This window comes from Acyrthosiphon pisum, chromosome A1, assembly GCF_005508785.2.
Source record: "Acyrthosiphon pisum isolate AL4f chromosome A1, pea_aphid_22Mar2018_4r6ur, whole genome shotgun sequence".
In the NCBI taxonomy this organism is placed as follows: Eukaryota; Metazoa; Arthropoda; class Insecta; order Hemiptera; family Aphididae; genus Acyrthosiphon; species Acyrthosiphon pisum.
Window position 1 is genome coordinate 96,817,991 of NC_042494.1, and position 27,999 is coordinate 96,845,989.

At 31.8% G+C, this 27,999-nt stretch overlaps 1 protein-coding gene across 3 annotated transcripts in view; it reads left to right on the forward strand.

The window, feature by feature from the left end:
* Positions 1–23,380, forward strand: part of LOC100160321 — a 74,314-nt gene extending 50,934 nt beyond the window's left edge. For all 3 annotated transcript variants that reach the window (XM_029487838.1, XM_029487839.1, XM_016802504.2), the window contains 6 exons: positions 13,806–13,945; positions 18,538–18,722; positions 19,323–19,587; positions 19,667–19,851; positions 19,915–20,123; positions 22,304–23,380. In XM_029487838.1, the coding sequence (XP_029343698.1) occupies positions 13,806–13,945; positions 18,538–18,722; positions 19,323–19,587; positions 19,667–19,851; positions 19,915–20,123; positions 22,304–22,449 (1,130 nt within the window). In that variant the 3' untranslated portion in view covers positions 22,450–23,380. The remainder of the gene's footprint in view (positions 1–13,805; positions 13,946–18,537; positions 18,723–19,322; positions 19,588–19,666; positions 19,852–19,914; positions 20,124–22,303) is intronic.
* Positions 23,381–27,999: the final 4,619 nt, after the last annotated feature.

Here is a 27,999-nt window from a genome sequence, read left to right on the forward strand (position 1 = left end):
GTATTATACGTGTATATTTTTTTCCTTTATACAGCAAACATTTACAGTTACGCATCATTTTCGGCTTCAAATTTTTTTTTGTAATAATTTATGCGTTTCATCTTTGAAAGGCTGTAGTGCGCAATCTCAATGATCAGTTATCAAACTCAACCTAAATTCGCATTGTATCGTCATAAGTGGTCTAACAGTTTAATATGAATATGGTTAACATTATTGTAAGGTCAAGGATAACATATTGCATATTATTATGCATTATCAAAAATACTAAATAGAACGTTTTACATACCTAAACGTATGGGAAACCGCCATAGATTTTTTTACTTTTTCGTTTATCGTAACTAATTATGACGGTTTACCTACCTGTATTATTCAACTTAAACAAAAGTACCTAAATACGTAAATAGTTTTTTAATAATGTTTATTGTATTACTGACTTTACATTGTCACAGTTTTCATAACCTTTATATCATGTGGTTCTAATGCCGATCCGAATCGAAAAATGATTTATTTAAACTGACAACGTTTTGATATTCTCAAACTTGTTTTACTCCATATACGTAAATTTGTTGTATAAACATAAAATACAATGCAAACCTTATTGGATATTACTATATCAGATGCTATTATTTTACTATTAGATATTAAATAACAGTACAAAAATACAATACATATCACAAAACATTAAAACCCGTATAGCTGAATATAATAGGTTATAATATTAAATTTTCCATTCGCCATGTATACCTACAGTTGATAATAGTTCTCCACACCTGAGAACAATATATGTCGAAAATTGTCCATTATTATTGTTTGCAGAACCAGCTTATAATTTAAATATTATTAGTTTTCTTTGTAAATATAGGTACTTTGAACTTTATAAAAACAAATCCATGAAATTACAGAAGATTAATTTTTATAAAGTTAAGATTTTTTAAGATAAATTACCTAATCACTAACAGTGAATTAATTGAATCGCATTTACGAAAAATAATTTTAATTTAAATAGCAGCTAACATATTATAACTACTAAAATCAGATAGTCCTTTCTTTAATTAAATTTTAAAAGGTTAACATATATTTAAATATTTAATTGAAAAAAAAGAGTAAAAAGAAAACAATGCTTTTGAATTATTCATAAATGCACCGCTATATTACAATGGTACATAACAGGTACATACATAGACGACTATATTTCATAAAAAAGACATTATATTGTATTATTTTCATACTAGTAAGTGTACTTGTTGTTTTAATAGATTTATAATTGTTATTCTTACCATGGTTGAAGTCGTAAACATTTCATTTATACCTTAAGCATTGAGATATCGTTGTTTGCCGAGAAAGAAAAAGTATTAACGATAAATAAATGCAAATAACATTTTTAATTTGTTCATTATAATAATTATATGGTATGCATCTTTAATATTATATTGTTTGTACATTATACATTATGTTCATCGAAAATAATTATCAATTATAATAAGTAGCTCAAATTTTAAATATATAATCACTTATGTCAATGATTTTTTTTTACGCATTCACAACGATATTTGTTATAAAAACACAGTATATAGATAGTGTACGAACAGTACCTAGTTAGTACGAAGTACCTACTACCTATACTTATGTTTAATGCATATAAAATAATGCACAATCACCACGTTTGAACATAATTTTAACTTTAAAACAGTCGTATACCTGCACGTGTGGCTGAAATTTTTATAGCTTTCGTAGTCCCCGTACATAAAAAATGGTACACGTTTGTAACTAGAAACAGAAAAAAAGGTTTAATATATTATTATAATATTTTCTTATCGAATCCCCGATAAACGATGCACTGCAAATGGCTTTCAACTTAATGGCTGATTTTGATCTATACCACAGCTGGTTTCATAAGTTGGGCATTTGACGCATATATTTTATGAGCATGTGTCTGATTCGTTTTCAAGAGTTAAAATAATATATAAGCTATAAAATCATCACTACACATGGAAATCGGCAGTCGTTATCTACCTATGCGCACTTTCTTCGGCCAAACATATTATATTTGTAAGAATTTGTCTTTGTAAGACACGGGGTTATATGCTACAATTGTAGAGCACGAAAAATGTAAAACAACCAATTGTTTTTGTGCCGGTTAATGTTGAATGTCCGCGTGTTATTGTCGATCCCATTGTGTCGAATCGTCGGAAACACAAAAAACCCGACTTTTTGGTGTATAGTTTTGGAAATTTTCATAATAATAATATCGTGTTACATATTCACTCACGAGTTTCTCCAAATCCATCCTGTAAGTCCATCCTGTCTTTTTCTTTCCCCGCGCCGACTTCAAGACAGACGTCTCAAATCATGTCGCGAAATATATTACCTATATATTATTATACGTCTCGTTTGGTAGTCGTCTCTTGATTGGTCAATTGTATTTACTTAGAGGCTTGTGTAGTGGGGGATCGTGTGAGTATACGGTGAGTGTAATGTAGACGCGGTAAAAGTCTCCAACGGCCGTAATATCGTCGTGCCTATAATACGGGCGAGATGACATTATATAGCGAAACGGACGAACACGATCCGACTTTTCGAAACGTTTCGTTTAAATCTGCCGCCGCCGCGTTCTTGGACTGCAAATCTCGGCGGTTAAATATTTTATCATATTTATGCACGGTGCAGTGAAAGCCGCATGTACATGAATATACGGCAAAACGTTTTCGGTTTCACCGTGTCCCGCGCTCGGAGGCCGACGACCTTGTAACCCACATCATCGACTAATAGTCGTGTGTGTGTTTGTCGTCAACGGATATTATACAGTGTAGGTATAGTATAAATAGTAGTGGTGGGTCGGTAGATATAGATAATGTCTCGATGACCACCATGCGACATTGAAAATTCCCCACCGATCGGATATAGGGTCGCCGTCGCCGAGGTCTCTCTTGAATACCACGATTTAATACTGTGAGACGTTTGCTGGATCCAAATGTCCTCGGAAACGAATAAATCATCCGCTGACGATAATATGTGTAATGTGTTAGATACACCTATATAATCTATGCATAATATTGTAATATAAACATTAGTATTATTATAATAGCATACCTATTACCTACCGTAAATAAGGTTTATGTTGTTACTGGCCGTCTTCCTCCTACTGGACTGCAAATTCTTCTTCTCGCGGCTGCAAGTGTGTAATTGCGATACTATTTTGTGTCTTAAAATTGGCTACCTACGATAAATTTCAGAAAAACTACTACGTAGCAAAGTGTGCAGGTCAAAACCGCCTCTTTAAACGCGCGGGGACTGGTGTAGCACCGAAAAGAACTATTTTTTAAATGAAAAATAACGGTTTTCCCAAAATTAATTTGGTTCTATATTCTAAAAATTAACTTTTACGAGTTATTACGCTTTAAATCGTACACGTTAGAACGACGCGTTTGTTGCATTGCACGATGGGTTTGAAACCGTAAATTTGACGCGCACGGAATACAAATTTATAATATTATTATCTACAACCTTAAACTATAATAATATCTACGTCTGCGATCTCTCGCGTCGTCCCGTCCGGGGTTTCTTCCGTCGAAGACGACGATGTTATTTTATAAAAATCTTTACACTCGCGCATGATTTCACTTTCTTTTGATCTCGCAGTCGGTATTTGTATTGTCTTATAATAATATACGCTACATCGTTTCGGCGACAGAATTTCGAAACGCCCGTCTATTATATTATCACATTCATTGGTCTATCGTGGGTATTACAATATATCGTTCCACACTGGATCACGTTAGGTATTTGCGTTTAAAACGAATAATATCATGTTGAATTTGCGATGCATACGATCGCACAATAATAATAATATGTGTAACGCAATACAGTAAATTATTATGCTACTTATCTGTGGCGTGTTATACGAGCGAACATCGTAGTGTACCGCACTTATTTTGTAGATCATGTTTATTCGTAAAATACAAACATGTATACAATAATTAAGATTGCACGCGTTAAATGAGGAATACTACCTATATTTAAATAGATTTTAAAAAATCTCTCGTCGGAATAACAGGACGATTCGCGATTATGCACTATGCAGCAATAGTAATCGCTAGTTGTTTCGGTAAGTTCGCACATCACCTCTATTGTTTCGTAATCGCGATTTTTATACCGCTGCACGTCGCAGACTGCAATAACTGACCTACATTATAAATAATAACAAACATCAGAGTAATTACATATTATTTAATTTCTCCACAAAGCGTGTATGCGCCGTCACTACAGATTATTATAAGCATTTTGATATTGGTGGTAGAAAAATAATACCGAACTCATCATATTAAGTAGGTACCTACTTTCAACCTCAGCATAATATTATATTACTAAAAATAAAAAAATAAAAATAAATTATGATTCTTCTTTATTGGTGGTTAGGTATTACGCGTCAGTTCAAATTTAATTCAGTGTAGTAGTAATGCATAATTTCTAGCTACAATTATATAATAATATTTAGATATTCCTACCTATAGTGTATTATACAACTGCGGTCAAACTCGCCAAATGTGAGAAGGTTCAACGAATCGCGGACTACACACCATGCAATTGTCGATTTTTATCCTGCTGCGACGGAGGAGATAGTGCCGCAGTCTTTTTAACCATTTCATTGGTTGTAGAAGTTTTCCTTGTTGTTCATATTTTGTATGATAATATATTTCTGTGGAGCACGTGCACTTGATTTTGGTTTGTCTTATCGATTTCGCTTTCATCCGGGGAAGTCTCTATTGCGGTTGTACGGAGACGCGTCGTAACCGTTATATCAAAAACAGCTATGGTCGACTGTATTATTTTATCGAAAAACATGGTACGACGCGTATAAGGTATTATTGTGATATTTTATTATGGAAAAAAGAGCGAACCGGTGACAACTTAAAACTTATAGGAGGGATAGGTACGCTCAAACTATACAATTCAGAGACTCTGAAAGACGTAGGTATACCTAGGTATATATATAAGTGTCTCCTCACCAATCACCATGTCCGTATAGTCATCATACATTCGTTTGCCCACTATAATAAAAACATTTACGATTTAATCTACTGTCCCCAATAAGACGCAAAAACAGCAATTGTATTTTAAGTTAACCAAAAACTTACCTTTATATCATGCGCTGTCATAAATTTTATAAACACACACAGTGATAATAATCTGATTTCAATAATACTAATTTTTAAAATAATTGAATGAAGAGGAACAATCACCACGATACACCCTATACAAAATGAGTGGTATTGTGATTATCGTCGTTTAGAAAATATCCCGAGACTCAGCGTCACATACTCACAAATAACAACTTTTACTTTGCACACATATTTCCACCACGAGCATACCTCTACAATAGTATTTGTATACGTCACGGATATTTGTGGTATTGTTTCACTTTATAATACACATCATAATAATAGTATTAGTGTATTACCTATATGCATATTATATATTACATAGATTTGTTGGTATGTTGGTATATGACGTACGTACACCCCGATTGGAAGACGAACATTTTCCCCCTTGAAATGAAATAGTCTTGTATTATTTCAATTCAAATTACGTAAATGGAAAATAGTATACATTTTATGCTAATTATTCTATACAACTCTTACGAACTCCACCCCTCGCCACATTTTCTCCACGTTGTCGAGATATGCGTTCCGAAACTCAACTAGGAATTGGACAAACAAATAATGTTTGTGAAAGGTGATTTTTAAATATACTATAATTACCTGTTATTAATAATTAATAATTTGATGTTAATTTATGTATGGTATTAAAAATTTAAACACATCATGAATAATTTAAACAAACCAAACATTTTTGTATTTAAAGAAGGTCTTCAAAAGAGTGATGCTATTGCAACTATGACAATTATGCAATCATAATATACGGGTTATTGATATAACACCGAGCTAGACCAAAACAAATTTATATTAGTTTACCTAATAATAAACTAAAATCTGTATGAAATGACTCTGAATCAAAAAAATTGTTTGAAACAAATTAATATAATTCGTTAGTTTATTATTATACATGACTATTATGAATAATAAATTTTAATTTTTTTTAATTTTAATAACAATGTAAGTAATACAGTTTTTTTTAGTATTGTACCTATACGTATACCTAACGGATGATTCATTTATGATTAAACACTCATTATTTCAAATTTATATAAATGTTTAAATAAATAAAAAAAATTACTTTATTTCTAGTCTATAAAACCAACAATCGTAAAAAATAAATAGTTTTTTAAACATTTTTTTATCCTTCGCATTTTTGAAGTTTTTTACTTTTTTTAATAACAACATTCAGTTTTAATTTCATATTTCAAAGCGGAATATTTTTCTAGGTATTTCAGTGCATATAAATCAAATTTAGGACGAATAGTTAATAGTTATAAGTATTTAAAGTATTTACGAGTAGGTAGTTATATATAACTTATACGCTATACTCATCTTAAATTCGATTGTTATGTATCAATAAATACTCAGTAAAATATTCTGCTTTCGAATATTAAATTAAAACTGTGTTGGAATTCAAAAAAGAAAAAACTTAAAAAAATTATACGGATAAAAATATTCAAAAATTTAATTTTTAATAAACACGTTATTTTGTAACAACTTTAAACCATGTAAAAAATATATTTTCAAAAACACAAACTTTTAAAACAATAAGTGTTCTACGTTAAATGGATCACCCGCGGTTTATATATTATAGTATGTGTTTATCTTTTCTGTGAGGAAATGTCTGTTAATGGTGTGGAAGAGGTGAAAATTTCCGAGGGGGAATTCTTGAATCTCACTCTGAGTATAATATCTATCATGTTGTTGGGTACTTGGGTATTAATATTATAGGTACTTGATTAATTGAAAACAAACAGCCAGCCATCAGCTGGTTAAGAACTACCGCGATCATTATTTCCAACACTATATGGATGGGATCGTCGATTGATAACATACTTATATATTTTTGACCAATATTGTTCATATTATTATCTTGTAAGAATTTAACTACCCTTATTAGTTATTATATTTGAAACATTTAATAATTGTTCTAAATTAGTTTATTATATGTATGATAGGAAATTTAAATGAGTTGATATAAATTATTAGTTTTTCAATAAAAATAATTAAAAATCACAAAAGCACTTTTTAGACATTTTGGTCAGTGGCGTCATTTGGGGGGGGGGGTATTTCCCCCCACTTGTCATTAGCGGGCCGCTGTCGGGCCGGGTATGGGCTAGTTTTAGGCTTTTATATAGTAGCTAATAGGTAATATATTGAAGTAACCTCTACATATATGTATGTATTAATTATTTAGTTATTGTAATCTCTCAAAAAAATTGGTTACTTACCTGTATGCTTATGATATTAACCTTTGATACTAACTAGTATTTATACAATTATGTATAAGGAGGGTATTTGTATTGAGATAAAAATGCAATATTGTAATGTAATGTAATGTAAATGTTAGCGAGCTTTTTTTTTCAGTTTTATTTTGGGCCGGTCAATAATTTTGCCCCCCTCTCAAAAACTGAAATGACGCCACTGATTTTGGTGCTGTTGGTTTGGATATTTTTGTCATATTTTTCATTAATACTGACGTAGAATAATATGATTGTAGTTTATCAGATCAATAATTGAGTAAGTACACTTTTAATCTTCGAAAATGACCAAAGTGCTGTGGTACTATAATACGATTTTAGACAGTATGCAGTACTTATGTACCTACAGTATAATAATATTATAAATAAACGTGTTTTCTCGTTGGTTCCAAATCGTATACCTTATACCTACTACATATTATATTTATACACATCGTTATTAGGAAATTATAATTATTGTATGCTTTTAGGAAAACAACCCAACCCCTCGAGGGTTAACGTACCCAATAGTTCGACAGTTGGCTTTCATTATTATTCTCATTAAACACGTCATGCAAGCCAACTGCTGAAGATTTATCATCAATAACACTATCGAACAATAGTGAATAGGCACTATATACCTTGGTAATGCAAGGGGGTCATTTTAAAAGGAAACATTCAGTTCAACTTAGTCTTATACTGGTTAGAAATATCTTTTTATACAATTTGAAGTCAGTACAAGATAACATTTTTGATAAATAAAACTTTTCTGAGTTGTTAATTCTAGGAGTTTGATTGATGTACATATCTGATGCCATAAGTTGAGACTTTCGGCTTAAGCGAAATGCTTGTATAAAAGTTTAAACAAATCAGAAGGTCCAGTTTATTAAATATAGTTCACGATTATTTAATTAATTCTTCTTTATTGGTTACTTTCAGTTTTGTAGATTTAATTGAATAAAATTATGTAGTACCTTGGTAAATCATGATGATATTCTGAATAAAAATGTGTTCACATTAAAATACTATTTGTAATTAAATCTGGTGAAATGTTAAGAACGCACTTCACATAATAATATATCTTCCATCAAACACTATAATATTATAGACGTCATAGCTTTGTTAATTAAAATATATACGGTATATAATATAATATACCATACATACGTGTATCATACATCGTAAATATTTTCTAATGCCGTACAATTCCTCGATTGGTATTCATTAATAAATTTAAATAATAATATTACATATATTATACAATATAATTCCCATTGTATAGGTATTATATATTATCTTTGATTCGATTCGTTTTAACTTTTAATCCTTACTATTCGGTCCGGCGTTACTTATGCATTTATTATATTTTATATTTTAAACTCCTCTCGTCTTACCGCTGCTATCTTGACATTAATTATTTGTTCATACGATCAGATGTTTTCGTTTATCCTGTATAGGGATTTACACCATTAATGTATATTATTATTATTTATTAGTTTATTACTATTTTATTTCCGGGCATAGCACCGTACCGCCGAATCCTAAATAAAATCTGACACTGAATATTAGTGGCAACGGATTTTTGTTGGACTTGTCCATCGGTGAAATCCGATAAGTTCTGAACTTTGTCGTGACTTGTGAGCTTCATAATATGCATTCGAGATCTCAGCCTTATATACGTACACATAACATGTTTAATTTTCGTTCAACGTTTTCAATACAGTTTTGTTGTTTTAAATGTATTTTTGTGAATTTACCTATAAGATATCATATTTTAATATAATATGGCAGAGTCTGCATATTGTTCACATGATCATTCGTCGGGTTTATTCAATAATTAGTAACAATTTCAAAACACTAGTTTTATCAAAAAAAACCTACAAGAAAGCATCACGGATATTATTATTTTCATTTACCTACTTTGATATGAGATCAACCAGAATATTATTTAAAACAATAAAATGGTTTTGGAAACACGGAAACAGCCAAAACGCACAAGGCGCTTAATGTAATTATTATTGCGCGTATTGTGCGACGTAACTTAACGCGGCGGTGCTTATGAGTTTCCTCTTTAGGAAAATTGGCACATAAAATATTATATTATTGTATATATTATAATATGACGTACTTATTGTTATTATAAATTATAAAATCGATCGTGCCAACAGATATAAAATGAATTAACCGACGGCGTGGTTTTGTCGTTTTATAGTGTGCACACTCAGAGTCATGTACATATATAATATATAGGTACTTACTATAAATACCGGAATAATACTTTCTCGCGGTTATACGTACTGCAAGGGCGGTGGTGGCCAAACGGATATAGTCAACGGGGGCAAATGTGATATTATAAGTCCGTGTTACTGGTCATAATGCGCAATACGACGAGTATAATATGGATGGGTACCGAGAAGTCTGCCTATACGCGTGCTTGTCTCGAGTGTTTCCTATGAATCATATTATATTATTTACGATTGAATTACACCGTTAAACCCTCCCCGCGGTGTTTCAAAAGGAAATATTACCGTGACCCGCTATACGTCGCCTATACAGCCTGCAGTTAAAACAAATTAATATTTCTGTTTTTTTCGCAGAGGAAAGCGTCGACGCCGACGATTATAATAAATCATTTCCCACGAGTCGAAATTTACAACGAATTATAAAATGTTACATGTAGATTGTACAAAAAAATGTACAGATATTTAACGGTCGTTTAGTTGACAAATGCCGACGAGAACCCTTTCCTAAAATGTGTACTTGGGCCCACCTAAAGTTAATTTTTATTATTTTACCACAAAATAATAAATACATTTCATGTTGCAGTTTGCAATATCATTTACCGTTGTTAGGTTAATAAAAACAACAATTTCGAAAGTATACCTATGTTACTGATACATTTTGTACGACTTTATTTGAACCCTTAAATCCGTCACTGGTTGCGTGGTACACTGGTACACATTGCGGCCGTGTAGGTATATAATGGTATACGATACAATAAAGATACCTATATACCTATTCGATTTCCGAGCGGTACACTGAAGTAGTATTATAGTCTGCCACATTGTTTCAGTGTTTTTAAACACATAATGTTTTTATCCTCATAGAATTTGCACGAATATGATATTCCAAGTTCGAACGCGCATGCACTGCGAGTAAATCGAGCGGCGCAACAAAAATTTCACTTGACGTCAAACAATACCCATTCCGCCCTCGGAGCATAAAACCCGTAATCACAATATAATATGTATAATACGCGTATGCGTATGGCGCGGCGTTATCGCGGCTTCTCGTTGTTAAAACTACTCGTTCGATGAAAATATATAATGAAAATCCAATTGGCTACGGATTTTTTTGTTTTCTAAAGAAACAGATTATAATACCAATAAAAAAAAAACCAAGTTCAAATCTGCATTGTCCGAAATGTGCGGACCGTGGTAGTGTTCGACATCGAATCGAAGGTCGACTCGGTAGTGAAATATTGTACGTATATTATTATATCTGTGGTATAATATCGTCCGATTTACGCGCGTTGTATACTTCCCACCCCAGACATTGTTCAAATCAAAGATACGATTTCGAAATTCCGAACGATTATTTAAATAACTGCGAGGACTATAGCAGATATTATTATTATTATCTTACGTAATACCTGCGTGCATGCTCCTTCTCTTTGCGCGAACGTGGACTGCAGTTGTGGAGAATGAATATAAATATTTAATAAAATTAATATGTAGATAGGTTAGGTTAAGTACCTACCTATATTAAAATGCATAATATTATTAATCATAAATCTCGTAAAATATCGGTATTTATTTAACCTGCATTCCTATGTTATTACACTGAACGGTGCAGTGTCCTACTTGAGAAAATTTTCTTCGGTTTACCAAATACGAACATAAATCTATATACCTATATATTATAGTATATAATATATATGCAGTGTATATATATTATAGTATATAGTGTATAGTATAATGACAAACATAATTTGTTACGAAAGTCATTATTTATTTTTTATTTCAACAATTTCTGGGAATCGTACACTTGATTGGTGTCCAAATAATAACGTACCGATTAAAATTTTATTCGAATGATAATTCGCTTGGCTCCAACCGTTGTCATGTATTAATTGCCACCTGCTATTGCCAAGGTTTATAATGTTATTCGCGCTACTTGTGCACGTTTGAAAACTTTCATTAACTTTTTCATTGTTCCGCGTATTTCCTTACAAAGTACAAAGTAGCTTGAATTTAAGGAAACGTGTGATAGCTTAGGTACCTATCCCGCCCAGCGGCCATGTAGTATTTTTCGTGCTCGTTTCATATACCTACATTTTACAAAGCATATTACACGCATAGCTCGAAAAATCTATAAATTCCTTATAATCGTCACTCGTTATTTGATATTTTTAATCTTATATGCATATTATATTATATAGTCTAATAATAATAACTGGCTAATTCATCCTATAACGTCGTGGACGACAAAACCGTATCGATTTCCTTATAATAATATACCCATAGTGAATAATATGTAACACATATTTTATCCGTAATATTTTGTTATGCGGACGGGATACGACGAATTCGGGTTACATGCAGCTTTTTGTACGAATTAACATTTTTTCCACTCCAAGTTTCTTTTGCTAATTTAAAACTCATATTTAGGTACGCGTAAAACAAATATAACCGGGCAGAATTAAAAATATACGTATAAAGTATAAATTTTAACTAGGTATTTTATTTAGGGGTTTTCGAAACGAATCAAACATGCAAACAATACAGCGTACAGAACTCTCAGGGAATAAATAACCGAAACTACCTGCGACGTACGTGTGTAAATTATCGAATTGGAGTTCGATATTACAATTCGGTCGTTGTTCGTTACATAAGTTTACCTGCTGTACAAAATTATAAAAAACAATGAATGAATATTACGTGTAGAATATAATATACACAATACGCACACGTCACATACACACACACATTATTATGTATACGCAATAATGCAGTGTGTTGTGCTGTTCGGTGTTCATTGATGCGCTAGTTAATTAGTAGACATCACATAATGTTAATTAAAAGAGGTGAAACACGCCGAGTTCCAACCCGTTGATTATTGTAACCACACGATATTAATGATAATATTGGCGCGTTCATTATATTATTCGCAACGGTATATGTCTATATGTCTACCTATGCTGTGTGTTTTGCAACAATACGGAATCGTACACGACGCGTATATTGTATAGGTCTACGACAATGTATATTTTATTATAATGACGTATATACAGGGTGATTATTTAATTCTGTCGCGGTTCGGAACAATTACAAAACTATTACGATTTAGAATTATTTAAAAATGTAGAGCAGTGTGTCGTCGTAAAGTGGAAACGGTTTTGTAAAATCGTATAGGTTAGGTTCTCGAATATGTCATTGCTAATTCGCGATCGAAAAAAAAATCCTGCAATGTATAGCGTATAGGATACCGTTAAGATATAGATTTTGATTTTGTACGCGATAATAATTTTATGTTCATCTCATAATATTATACTTTCTTTAAACTTTTTAGCTCCGCAAATATAATGTGTTGTTCGAACAGTTTTATAATCAAATCATACCGGAGAGTTTTACAAGTAATTATCATAATATATGAAATTAGTTTTTCCTACATTTATCTCATATTAGTAGCATTACAATCTTAACGAGTTTAATTATTATACTATAAAAAGTAACAACGTTTTAATTGCACGCGGGATATCTATGCAAACAAGGTATATAATTACTGCGAAAGAAAATACATTACGTTTCTAAATATTGTAAACTTCATATCTCGACGCAACCATAATATTATTATGACGCTGCGTTTTATTTTAACATTGAACGCAGACAATAATAATATTGTTGCGGTGAGATATTGTTATGAATCAATACGACTGTTATTATTATATCGGTTAGGTTAGGTACCTATTGAAATAAATCAATTATATTATATTATTCGTTCTAAGATCTGTACATAAATTACATGGGCGTTCTTTACTATCGAAACGGTAATGCCTCTTACAACTGTCAACAAAAGTCAACTATGAAATAACGAGTAGGTATAACAAACCGCTAATATTGTGTTCGGTGGCAACGTAATGGATTTGCGCGTGGCATAATATAGATACGAGTATACGACAATAATTTTTAAAAAAAACGACCGAAACCTGTAATGATATCGGTAGGTACCCACAATGAATAATCGTTAAATGATCGGGTGACGTACAGTTGTAGTGTGACCATAGCTCGTAAAACGACGGGTTAATCGTTTGACGGCGTACAGGGTGGACGAACAACTCCTATGCTCGGGGTGATAGAAAGCCATAAAAATAATATTAAAATTGTTTTCATTTCTGTTTCGTGTGCAGGTGCTACGGGTAACGACAGCGACTGCAGGACGACGATAGGCATTAGCGGTTCGGAACCTTTGGCTAGTTCATCTTTTTGCACGAAACCCGAAGACGAGATGGAAAAATTGTCGCACAGAAGCAGCTCTTCGCTGGGCGTGGTGAGTGTTTTTTTTTAAAATTATTATTCGTAAAATAAAGGTTTAGGGGCACTGAAAGTTGTAATGGACTGATGGACCGTATATATTTACATTACCTACTACTTACTGTATGTATTTTTGGCGACTCCAGCGAATCTGATCACCGTTGTGGTATATATAGGTACAGTTACAGCTGTCATGTGGTTATGTATTTGAGTACCCTTTGTGAGTACTTAAATACTTTTTAAAATATCCTATAGTACATATATTTTTATCCATTACAATGTACAAGTTAATACAAATCATTATTTATTTCCATAAATTAACCATCGATGAAAACACCATTATAGGTATAGGCACTCTCTGTAATATAAAGTCTATATATTATTACCAGGGCTCGTAAGTTCATGCCCTAAAAAATGCCTAAATAAGCATACATTTATGCACTAAAAATTGGCAAAATATGCATTGAAATATGCCTTAAAAAGTTAAAAAAAAATATGCATTTATATGCACTAAATATCTAAAACTATGCACTTAAAAAATACTTACTTAAAAAATCATAAACCATTTTTAAAATAACATGAATTATCCATTAATTTTTTTATAGTTATATTTTATTTTTTTATGTCATAATTAAAAAATAGATTCTTTCATAGGTAGTATTTCCATAAAAAATGCATATTGATATAATAATGTGAATAGGAATATCAAAATCATGACGTATAATATGCCCGATAAAATAGAAATATGCTTAAAGATGCCTAATATGCAAAAAACCTCTAAATATGCAAAAACATGCAAAATAAGACTTCACATATTTAACCGTGGTACCTTGAAATGGATTTCGATGACATCTAGCAATTAAATAAAACTTAGCAAGATTTATACGCAAATGCATGAACTTACGAGCCCTGATTATTACATATAATTAATTCTCAAAATGAACAAGACATCTTGAAATGCTTTTTAAATACAATGACAAATATATGATAAAATATAGTCTAATATATATTTTATATATCTTTATTGAAATTGGTAAATTATCCGTTAGGACTAAAAATGAACACAATCACGGTACACCGTGTACGAGACTAGGAACACAAATTTTTCCACAGTACTTATTTTTTTTTTTATTTAAGTTATTTGAAATAAATTGTACAAATATTTAAATATATTTTAAGAAGACGTCGTATCTGCACAATATGCTGTCTTACACACGTACGACATAGCAAATTTTCGTTTACCAGTTTCAATAGTGTACTATTAGTTTTGATATTATGGAGTGAATTGACCTATTATCAAACTTTAAGGAAAGAAAATTATCTGTGTTCCCTTGTTGAGTTTTTATTATAATATAATATTATAAAATATTATTTTAAGTTTTAAGTGAATTATGAGCATTTTCAAATATTAATATTTTACATACTCATAACACACCTTTGAAATTAGAGAACGAAAATTTGCTATGTCGTACGTGTGTAAGACAACATAATATACAGCAGGTGCGACGTGCCCTTAAGTCTATTTTCTTCAACTTTGTATATTGAGCGACGATTGGACGATATACCAAATTACCATGTCCTAGTACTTTACCATGGCAGTGATCGCATTTTTTTAATAACGATTTATAAACGATGATTTGTTAATTTATTGGTATATATGATTATATTAATACAACGCAGTAGTGTAAATTAGATAAAAGGGGGAGGATCAATCATCAACACGTGTCATTATACTCACATGTATAGTATACGCGAGTGGGAATGTGGTCGCGTCAACGACACTTACCGAAGTTTGTGCATATTATATAGAATAGGATGAGATTTATCGCGCTCGAAAATACTTTAGATCGTATTTGTCACTATGAATGTATTTTCGCGTTTAATCCGCACGATTCAGACGCTTCCGCTCGGTGTTAAAATTGTTCCTCATCAGTTTGAGGAGAAAAGTCCGGAAACGTTTCGTGGTCGGTGTGAGTTATATCGTGAATTATTTTTAATGCGGGCGGGCCTCTATAATCTCTACGTTTAACGAATAGGACGTCGTAATAGCAACACTTTAGATTCTAAATCCTGGATCTGGGAAATTGCAGGGATCCATTGGTTTTTTCATATGACGTTGATGTTTTTTAAATACTTAACCATCGTAGAGGCTTAGACGAAATTGGAAAATTTACACATATTGAACAATGACTGACCATTTTTCAGTATTCTCTGAGAAACCTATAGGGAAAACGGATATTGAATTTAACGCGCACGCGCGTATGTTTGAAAAAATATTGTTCACTTTTTGTGTACCTATACCTATTATACTTTTTGGTATCAATTTTTGTTGCTTCCAAAATATTTAAACTTGGCAAATGTGCGTATCGCATATTCGCATTACGGTATAATATAGTAATTACAGTATCGTAGTTCACTTATCCATAAATTATTTACTAATTATAAATATACAAACATTATAACAGCAGCAGCAGCTGTGCCGCATGGATTTTTTTTTATATTAATACAAGTCATTAGTTTAATTATAAATATTTTCAAACGCTTACTTAAAACTTACTGATATTAGAATAAAATCTTTTCTTTTTTTTTTTCAAATCTCTGCACCGGGTCACAGTAGTTCTGTATCTCATTTGTAAATTTAATCTAAACCAACTGCGTGCTCGTTGTAAAATTATACGTTTTGTGAGACAAAGAAGACGAATGCACGGCTGTTAGGTATATATATAACACTTTTTCGGTAGGTAATACCACGCACTTCACACGCGCTTGTCGTTTTTTATTTCTTTCACTATACTTTTACCAAACGGCACGTGAATTTAAAACAATGCAAATTATCAGTTGATACGACCACCGCGTTGTGTGCTATCTTCACTTTTGGTTTCCCCTCTCAATATATATATATATATGTATAGGTACGATATTACGTGTTTACGACGTCGTCATTTGTCTTGTTTTGCTGCACAGGATTTATCGCGATTAATTCTGCTGGATTTCGCTCGAGTCAACGGCGGCGGCGAGGCCCGATTAAAATTATTTTTCATGTTAATGTGCGCGTTCGGCGCGACTTGAGTGTTTTCGAAGGATTTTATTTTTTATTTTTTTTCTCCTTGCCAAACGAATAATCACAACACAAACACAACTTTCAAGGTTTCTCATTCCGCGAATTTCGCTTCGTTTGTCCCGCGAATTCACTTTGCTGCGTTTACATACATATTATATTATGTACATAGGTACAGGTGCGCACTCGCACACTCTAAACGCGAAGTTTTGTACATTTCATTATTATAACATTATATATTATACTTACGATCGTGAGATTATTGCTGCAACGAAGTTACTTGCGCCATATACACCACCGCCGTTAGCAAATGTTCTGAATTATTAAACTATTATTTTCCTCGCCTCCACGATGTCGTTATATATAACACGTTTAATATATATATATATATATATATATATTAATACAACTACGTCTCCCGTGCCGCGGCCGGACCCGAAATCTGTGGTCGTATATTCCGTTTAATCGTAACTGCACCACCGTTTGTTTCACTACAACTACGTCCCTTATTTCTTTATCGTGGTTCTTTAATTCTCTCGGTAAACTCCGCGATACCGCCTTATGAATAATATTATTAATAATAATAAACGTCTAAGCTATATATATATATATATATGTATGTATCCATTATGTTATTAACTCGCGCGCGTTTAAACTCCGTTAACGAGAGCGGCGATTCCAGAGCGTTCATATTATAATAGTCGTTATACGCGATTACGCTTAAAAAACGGATACCTGCTATAGTGTTATCGTCTATACAGAGCGAATTTCCTAATTTATTTTTATCGCGATACTGCATTCTTGGAGTCACTAGGTATACGGTTTTATATTTGAAACTATATATAGGATGACAATATTTTCCGACTCGGGAAAAATAGTAGGTTAGCTATATAGGTATAGGTACGCACTATTATAGACACGTCATAAAACGTAACGAAAATAATGACAGATCGTTCGTACAACGGTCGATGGCTGAAAGTAAACTGACGTAGCGTATAACATAACAATATTATAATAATATTGTAACATCCCTCATGCATCAAACGTTTCGCAAATTATTAATCGATTCGTGACGGTGGTTTTAATTAATAATAATCAACTCGTGACGCTTTTCACGTCACGAAACCGCGACGGCGTGTCTCGAGTGTTATAGCGAAAATAAGGCAGGTTGGAACTCAAACTGAATATGAGTGTGTATAAATTGAAGTCGTCGTTATTTTGAAAAAATGTTGTCTATGCCGTCTGGTTATAATTTGTCAGACCTGTATTATAACGACTGTAGTGTCGGTTTTCGCACGTCGTCGTTGGACCGCGGATGATTTTAACGTCGTAATTTTCGTTTCGGAGGAAATGTTCAATTTCGGCACTCGTGAATTCAGACATTTTCCAAATCTCCCGAGCGTAAATCGATTCCATTTCGTATATGCGTTCGAAGACACAAATCTGCTCATTTCGTACGCGCAATATTTTATATTATATTATAATTAACATACTACTATAATACTAGTGTCTCTCGCATTGTCTCAACGTCCGTTTTTCTTCATTCGCAGGCTAGAAGCGATTCCATGGCGTCCGTGTACTCTGGCGCCGGAGAGGGCAGGTACGGCATGGTGCCTATCAGAGGTGAGGTGGAGTTTAGTCTTCAGTACAACTATAAAGCGGCACAGTTCGAGATCAACATCAAACATTGTCGTGACCTGGCAGCTGCCGATCCCAAACGAAACAGATCCGATCCGTAAGTACGATGACCATAATATAAAGTGTACTCTTTCAGATCAAAAAAAAATTATCAAAATTCAACATATAAATGAGGCGTGAGAGTTTTTCCTGTGAAGCCATTTTTGTTGATACAAAAACACCCCTTAAATAGGCATCTGGCAGTAGATTAGTGGAAAAGTATTATAATTATTAGGTACCTAGCAACTAAAAAATAAAATATAATTTTCAATTTTTTAAAACTGCGGGAAATCAAAAAAACCAGCTCCGACACCCTTCAGGGTTTATTTAGTACCTACAACAACTTTCCTCGCAATAAAAACTTTTAACGCCTCGTAAAATACCTTGTCACATTTCTGCCCGTAACTTGAAATCGTCTGAATTTTCGTCCCGTGTTAAATATCTGGCTCCATCTGACTTATTACTAATATTACTATTTATGTTCGTACCACGCGTCATCGATTTAGATTTTTTTCTGTTGATCGCATTCTTCGTATAATGTGTTAAGGATTCGATCTCGTTATTACTACAAGCCTGTGAAATATTTTTCTTAAAAGTCAGGTTTGATAAAAAAAAAAATAATCAGTAACCGTTGCATGCATCGATTTTACTTGTTTAGCTACGTAAAAGTGTACCTATTGCCCGACAAATCCAAGGCCGGCAAACGAAAGACCCGAGTGAAGAAGCACACGATGAACCCGATATTTGACGAAGTGCTCAAGTACAGTCTACCTTTGGAAGAGCTCAACAGCAGAACACTGTGGTTAAGCGTGTGGCACTCGGACATGTTCGGACGTAACAACTTCTTAGGCGAGGTCCAACTTCCTCTGGAGAACATGATATTCGACGATCCGTCACCAAAACTCTACCCACTTCAGGAACGAGTAAGTATATTATTTTATTAAAATATAAAACCGAACGAAGGACCGGTGTCTAATGACTACGATTTTGTATATGTTACAGACAGAACCTTTAGATGATATTATGTGTGTCAGTAACAAAGGCGAAATTATCGTCGGCCTGAAGTGTGTGCCACCCGACCCGAACTCAAAAAAACGTACTAAGGGCACATTCCTTCTGCTAGTGAAAGACGCAAAGAACCTTCAAGCGATCAAGTCTAACGGCTCATCCGATCCGTTTTGCAAAAGGTGAGTAATTGTTGGTGATGTGAAATGTAATTAATACTAATCTATTTTTATCTCATTTTCCAGTTATTTACTACCCGACAAGGGTCGTAGTTCCAAGCAGAAGACCAATGTAGCCCGAAAGACGTGCAATCCGAACTGGAACCAAACCCTTACGTACCGAGACGTATCTCCAGATGAATTGGCGGAGCGGAGTCTGGAACTTACCGTTTGGGACCACGACCGGCTGGGCAGCAATGAGTTCTTGGGAGGCGTCCGCTTATCGTTAGGTTCAGGTAATTTATTTTTTAACTGATGAACAATCAATTTTTAAAAATAAAAAATTCCGAATGATTTAGTTAAATCGGACCAGACGATAATATTATTGTAGACAAATATAATAGTAGGTAAAATCCACGACGAACTTTTTTCTTCTGTGATGATAATGACATCTTGAGTTGACTGTTGTAATCACGTAGAACGGGTTTTGAAACGTACGCACGACCTCTCTCACTCCGTTATAGTGGCAATAATAATAATTATTATCATTGGCGTTTCCCGGCCACGATATCACAATTCACAGCATAATAGGACGTATATACGCCGTAATAATGACAATGGTAATTTTCACCTGCCGGATCGGTGTGGGCGGCGACGACGAAAACGTAATGAACAATAATTATCGATTGGAGAAGACGTCGCATCGTATAAAGTTTCAAAAACCCCATGCGTGCGAGTTACACGCACCACTCCGGTGTACACGTCCATAGAGAAACAAACACTTATTTTCATCGTACTTATAGTAGGTAGTTTAAAGGCCTGTGTCGTGGAGTTAAATTTTAATACAGCATAACACGTCAGTGGCGTATTTATTTGGGCGGAATAGTTCCCAGTGAATTTATCATATTGTAATGAATTATTCGTATAATTAATATTTATATGATTATATGATAAAATAAAAAAAAAAAATTTTTTTATTGAAGAATATTTTGTAGGTATGTATCGTGATGTAGATAAAATATATTACAGACATTAATAATAGTGTACATATAGGTACGTATTATAAAATAATTTCACTATCTGTTATTTTCTACTGAATTTGTCAACCCATATGTATACACATCATGAGTGTTATTTTACTTGGGCGTTGTGTGATCAGCTGTGTGTATTTGGGTGATTGTAAATTCTTACACGAGTACCTATAACATTTGATATGTTAGTGAAAATTAAATATAATATGAAAGTTTCTACACAGAAATAAGCTACCTAGTGATTTACCATTTATGATCCCCTTTGGAAAATTAATAACAATAAAATGGTACGCTTTCCTTGTGATATGATTGCAACTTATTAACTTGTACAAATAATGAAAAATATGAAAATATATATAATATATATAATATACAATATATTATATTGTTTAATTTTGTATATTACTATACTATGAGAAATACGTTTATATAAAACAACTTCTGAATAATTGTCATTATATAGTCTATATAATAATTGATTAATTGGTAACGAATTGTTCGATTGACATTAATGGGTTAATTAACGTCTAAATAATATTCGTGCCTTAAAGAGTTATTTTTCTAAGTTGCACCAAATAAAAATTTTTAATCACACCAGCCAAGGACATAATAATATGAAGAGGGAAAAAAAATTTTGCTCGTAATTTAATTTACAATTCCGGAACATTACGATATTTATTTATGTTTATGAGAAACTATATCAATATATCATATTATCTATATTCTATATTATTATCTAAATATCTCATGTAGAAACTTACATATCCTTTTTAGGTTTGTGTAGAACCTTACCATTTACCCATGAGTATTTACAATCAGTAATCACGATAATCCTTGATTTATTTTAAGCACTTAATTTTTGTTTATACAATTATTTCTTAAAGTATAACTCACATCTCCCACCCCCAAAAAAATATATATGATAATATATAGATGCCATTGGATTTAGTATACAACTATATTATTTTTGGGTTGAGTTATCCGAAAAATTTAACACTATAAATATAGGTACACAGGTATGAATTTATTATCTACCTATTTATGAAATTTTAATTTAGTTATTCTATATATTATCATAATATATGAATATTAGTTGAGAATGATGCTAGTTTATAAGTACGTGATCAACCAATAATGATCACTCACAGACACGGGGCCCTCTGTAAATGCATTTATATACATTGTAATTTATACGTTTTGGTGCCCACCCCCCCCCCCCCTAGAAATTTTTTTAAAATCCTCCACTGATATATTGTGTTGTATGATCTACCTATTTAGCCCCTATGTATGCAAAATTAAAATGGTAATGCGTAAAACGAATTTAAAGGTTAGGTTAATTAAATCCATAAAGGAGTAACTCTGCAGTTGTATATACTTAAAAAATGGAAATACTTACCAATGATTTTTATGTATTTATTTAAAAAAAAAAATTATGAATTTTTCAGGTATGTGTGACGGCAAACCAGTCGACTGGATGGATTCCAACGAAAAAGAAATTGCCTTGTGGCAGAGGATGTTGGATAGACCAAACTTTTGGGTCGAAGGTTGCCTGACGTTGCGACCGTCGTTGGAGTTAGCGAGCAAAAATTAAAACTAATATCCGTTTATTTTTTTACACACAAAAATCAATTATTTTATTCTTCGGACGTATATTTATGTCTTCGTATATTTTTTTTTTTTATTATTATTATTCCGCGTCGTCGTGATGTGTGTAAGTACATTATATATCAGTATCGTCTTTAATAATATTTCATGATTATCATTATTATGATATAGTATTGTGTATAGGTACCTACTCACCGATGGCAACATTGGTCTTTGATTTCATTTTAATTATTTCTATTTTTTATTTTTTATGTTTTGTTGTTTTTATATAAACTCTAAGGATATCTGTGATCTGAGAATATTTCGATCGTGTAACAAACGAAGAATTTTATAATAATTATAATATGTATATCGGTCTTCCATTCGAATTTTGTACGCATCATATATTAATATTACTATTACTATTATTATTATTATTATTATTATATAATACATATTATGTAGTTTTAATATTTACGTGTTTGTACCTACACGGATAGTATTTGTGCGTTTTATGTGCATCTCGTGTTATTTATTTTTTGATAAATGTGCAGTATTTTTTTTTATTTTATTATACGTATTACTATTATTATTATTATTATCATAACTTATAGGCATATATATGAGTATTAAGTGCATTATAATATTTTATGTAATATACGATTTGTTGGATCGTAGAGCAAAATAGAAAATGGGTTAGGGAGAGTACTCCTAAAAATAACACGTATCTCGTCCATTTGGAATGACGGACATTCGTGTAACTTTGCGTATAAGTAGCCAAAACAGTATTATGTTTCTATCGGAAAACATATTTTAATGAACATGAAATATGTGCTGTAAACATTTCCGATAAATATAATATAATATATTGTGTAGTGTAATATATATTATGTACCTATTATACGATGTGTGCTGCAAAGTTCATTATTTTTTGTATATATAGCATTGTTGTTTTTTTTTTATTTAAACCTGCGCGTCGATGGCATTGTGTCGATAACTCTAAAATGCAACAACAGTTATAATAATATTATTATACTCGAGCTCACATAATATTGTGTATGCAGTAGCTATATATATTATTTCCAAAATTCAATATCGCATATAAAATATTATGACACACAACAGCCACGTTTGTCATTGACATTGATAACATTACATGATTTGATTTAATGGAAAAATTGTAATGTTGGGAAATAAGCTGAGTAAGGATAAAAATGAAATTAAATATAAGAATTTTTTTTTTGTATGAGTTACTATTCCTGTTTATCATTAGGTACGACCATAAGTCATAACGTTTTCAACTATTAAGCAAACATTTTTTTTTTTATATTTTTGATGTTCCTACCAAAATCAAAATTCAAACGAGTAGTTTTTGAGTAATATAATGTGTCTATGGTAATGGCCAATGGGTTAAGTAGATATGGGGGCTTAGTGGCTTAGATAATTAGAAAAAAATAGCAATTACTATTGATCTATCAATATAAATAATTTCTAAATGATCCAAGTATAATAAATACTACACCTAATATTATTACACAATAACTACACTATTATTATTTATATTTTTATAAGACCATTTTTAAGGAATAACAATATTATTATACTCAAGCTCACGCATATAATATTGCAGTGTATTGTGGTATATATATTATTTTCAAAATTCAATATCATGTAAAAAATGTGTCACACAACTGCCACGTTTGTCATAGACATTGATAACATAACATGATTTGATGAGTTGATGGAAAAATTTTAATATTGGGAAATAAGGTTTAAGAACAAATAAGGAAATAAATGAAATGAAATATAATCTTTTTTTTTTTTTTGTACGGGTTCTAGCTCTTCCTGTTTAGGAATGAAAATACATATAAATACAATCATAAGGTACTACAATATTTCTAAAACGCTTCTAAAAATATATATTTGAAGTACCTCCGCTGGGTGGCCTTTGCTCTCTGTCTTTTTTTCTGTTACATTGTTTAACTTACTTAATAATTTTATCACTATCAATTATTGTTCTAATTGATAAGTGTGATATAGAATTTTGATAAAAAAATATATACATACAGAGTGATTTTGCAAGCATACTCACCGTTTTTTGTGCTTATTGTTATGCATACAATAACTAAATTCTGATTTTTGGAATTTTTTTATACACTTGAAAACCATTTTTTCGACTATTTTATGTACCACTTCAGGATGATCATGTGACATTACAAACTTCTATTTTTCAAATAGAAACTACCCTCCTCCCCCTTAATTATCAAACAGATATTTTTTTTGTTGAGATTTTTGATGTATCTCAATCAAAATTCAAGCTAATAGTTTTTGAGTTTTATAATTACGTATGTACTAAGCATAATAATATCATATATATGTATTGTCTATGTCAATGGTTTAAGTAGATATTTAGGGGGCTTGGATGATTTGAAAAAGCCTTAACAGTCACTATTGATCTATCAATATGTGTAATTTGTAAAGATGATCCAATTATAATAAATACTACATCTATAATATTACATAGTATGGTTTATATTTTTTAAAACCATTTTTGAGGGTTATTATCCTCAGTGTAAACATTTTAACAACTCATCAAACTAATCATTATAAGTTTAGAGGCCTCCCTACTGCTGTCAATTTAAACTAAAAAAACCTTTAAAATTAAAGTTAGTTTACGTTGTCCGATTTTGATTCTGAACAAAAATTTTAGCTCATCAGAAAATTATCTATAGGTCGTACGGACCATTTGTAAGTATTAAATCTTATATTATTGTGAACTGTAATTTACTAACTTTAATTTTGTCAAAACAACAAGTGTAATTCATAAATTGTCATAAAATAATAAAATTGTGAATTTTTATCGAATTATTGATATATACATGAGCGTACGAGATTGGTGGTCGCATTGAATTTCACTCACGCAAATAATCATAATATTATAGATCCAAGGCGATATTAGAATTTGCCTATATGTTGCCCCTTAAATACGCATAAAAAGGTTCAAGAAAATCATCCATTATATAAAATTTGCAGTAAAAACGAATTGTTCTCATTTGAAAAATAGAAGTTTTGATCAGTGCACAGGACACTTCTTAGTACAAAAAATATAATACATTAAAAATATGGTCATAAGGTGTGTTTAACAAATTCTAAAAATCAGAATTCGAATACATGCAAGCACCAAAAACACAACGTACCTATTATATTGTTTACATCGTGATACTAATTTTGTAAAAATTAAACCAACCATCAAATTACCACTAGGCCAGGCTGGGCATGTTAAAAATTTTTCGTTAACTCGTTAACTTAAAAATTTAACTTTGAAAAAAAAAGTAACTTAACTGTAAAGTTAAAATTAGCTGATTAGCAAAAATAAAAATTCCAGACACATAATATGATTTATTAGATTGTTTTTCTTTACGTTCAAGAATATTATTAGGGATATTTAGAATGATACATCAAAGTAAAAACACATTGAAAAATTTGCATTATTCTTCGGACGAAAATTAACTTAATTTAGATATTTTTGAAATAAAATTAACTTGAACTTTAGAATTTTTAGACATCTTATTAATGTTTGTTTTTAACAGTATTGTAGGTACTAAAAATAAACAAATTGAAAAAAAACTGTCCGCAGACCCAAACTAGTCAATTGCCTGTCTTTCAAGATGCGCATTGCGCATATGCAGAGCGTATTTACGGGGGGTCCAAGGGGTCCGGACCCCCCCCCCCCATTGACTTGTGTTTCGTACATGTTAAATGTTGTGTTTTTAAATGATTAAGAAAAACAAATTTTATCATACGATACGAAGGATTTTGTAAAAAAATTTTGAATCTTCAGTTATCAACATTTTCAATTAACATTGTGATTTTTTTTATAAGTTTGGTACCGAAAATAGTTTGGAAAATACCGAGTTCATTTTTTAATTCAAAAATTTTGTAATTTTGTACATTGCCAGTATCTACAGCCACTCCAGAGAGATCTTTTTCAACCTTAAAAAGATTGAAAAGTTATCTAAGATCGACTATGAATGAAGTAATGTATTTTAGGAAATATTTTTATAAAAGTTATGTTCTAAAATAACTATATTAGATTCTGAGCGGAGCAATGAATAAAGAATTTTTTTTCAAACCAAAAAAAAACCTCAAATTCGTTCACAATTAAAAAAAAAAATTATTTTATCAGCTCGTTATGAATTATGCTTTTTGGTAATAAGGAAAAAAGCTTGTTGCCCAATTGTTCCAAAAAAAATTAAAGAAAATGTTGATATTGAAGATATTAAACAAACTACACAAAAAACAATAATTGTAAAATCACAATACGCATTATTGGTCGTTCCGTTCAGAATCTAAAAACCTTACCTATAAATGTATAAAACGAGTACATACGACAGTATATTAATATAATGCAGATCGATATATTATAAATCCTCGTTAAAATATTATAATATTATTCTCTGCGTAAGTATACAGTTAGAGTTGGTACACCAATAACAATAATAATGGCGTTTGGAAAAATAAACGGGCCCAAAATCCAGCTGATGCCGGTCGATTAGTAATGTTATGGAGCACTCGCTGGCTACTAATAAATTATGTTTGTTTTAAATCATCGTCGACCGCCCAGAAAGAAATCCGGAAATCGGCACATTTGCAACTCTGACACCTATACGCTGACAATAAACCTGTAAAAAAAATGGCTGCATCGCATAATAACCAGGGTTTTGCACCCGAACGTAACTTGAAACCCGAAACCCGAATTAACCCAAATAAATAGCATAACCCAAAAACCCGTATATACAAAACCCATTGAAAAAATTAACACCCAAAAAGCACCCGTAAGTATTAATATTTAATTTCAATTTTTTTAATATTTTTCATTATGTTTACTTTAAATATAAAATCATATTACTGTATCAAATTTGCATTGAAAATCTCATGTCAATTGATATACAACATGGGTTTTTTTTTTAACACCCGAATTAACCATAGTTAACCCGAATACATTTTCATTTAACCGTAACCAGAAAAGTGTATTAATCCGTAACATCCGAATTCAATAACCCGAAATTTTTTTCAACACACAAAACCCGAAAAAATGATTCCTGTGCAAAGCCCTGATAATAACGAAATGGCAATCGAAACAACCATCAAGCACATCGTGGACAAGATCATCAGCAATACAAAATTATGGAAGAAGAACTGAGCATATTCGACGACATCGACGGGGAACCGACCATCGGGGACCTAGAAGGACTTTTGTTATATGCGACACGCTTCGCGGGCGACGATTACGTTCCGTTCAACGTCTTTCAACCGGCCGACAATTCTAGCAAAGCTGCAGAACCGGTTGAACCGATCAGAGACGACGTGGTAGTCACACCGACGGCGCAGGAAGCCGCGGAAAAGGAGCTAGGTGGCGAGACGAGGGGCGCCACACCAGCCAGGAGCAGTGTTGAGTTTATCTAGATAAATTTATCTAGATAAATTATCTAGATAATATTCTTTTATCTTTTATCTTATCTAGATAAATAGAGAATATTATTAACACAGTTATCTA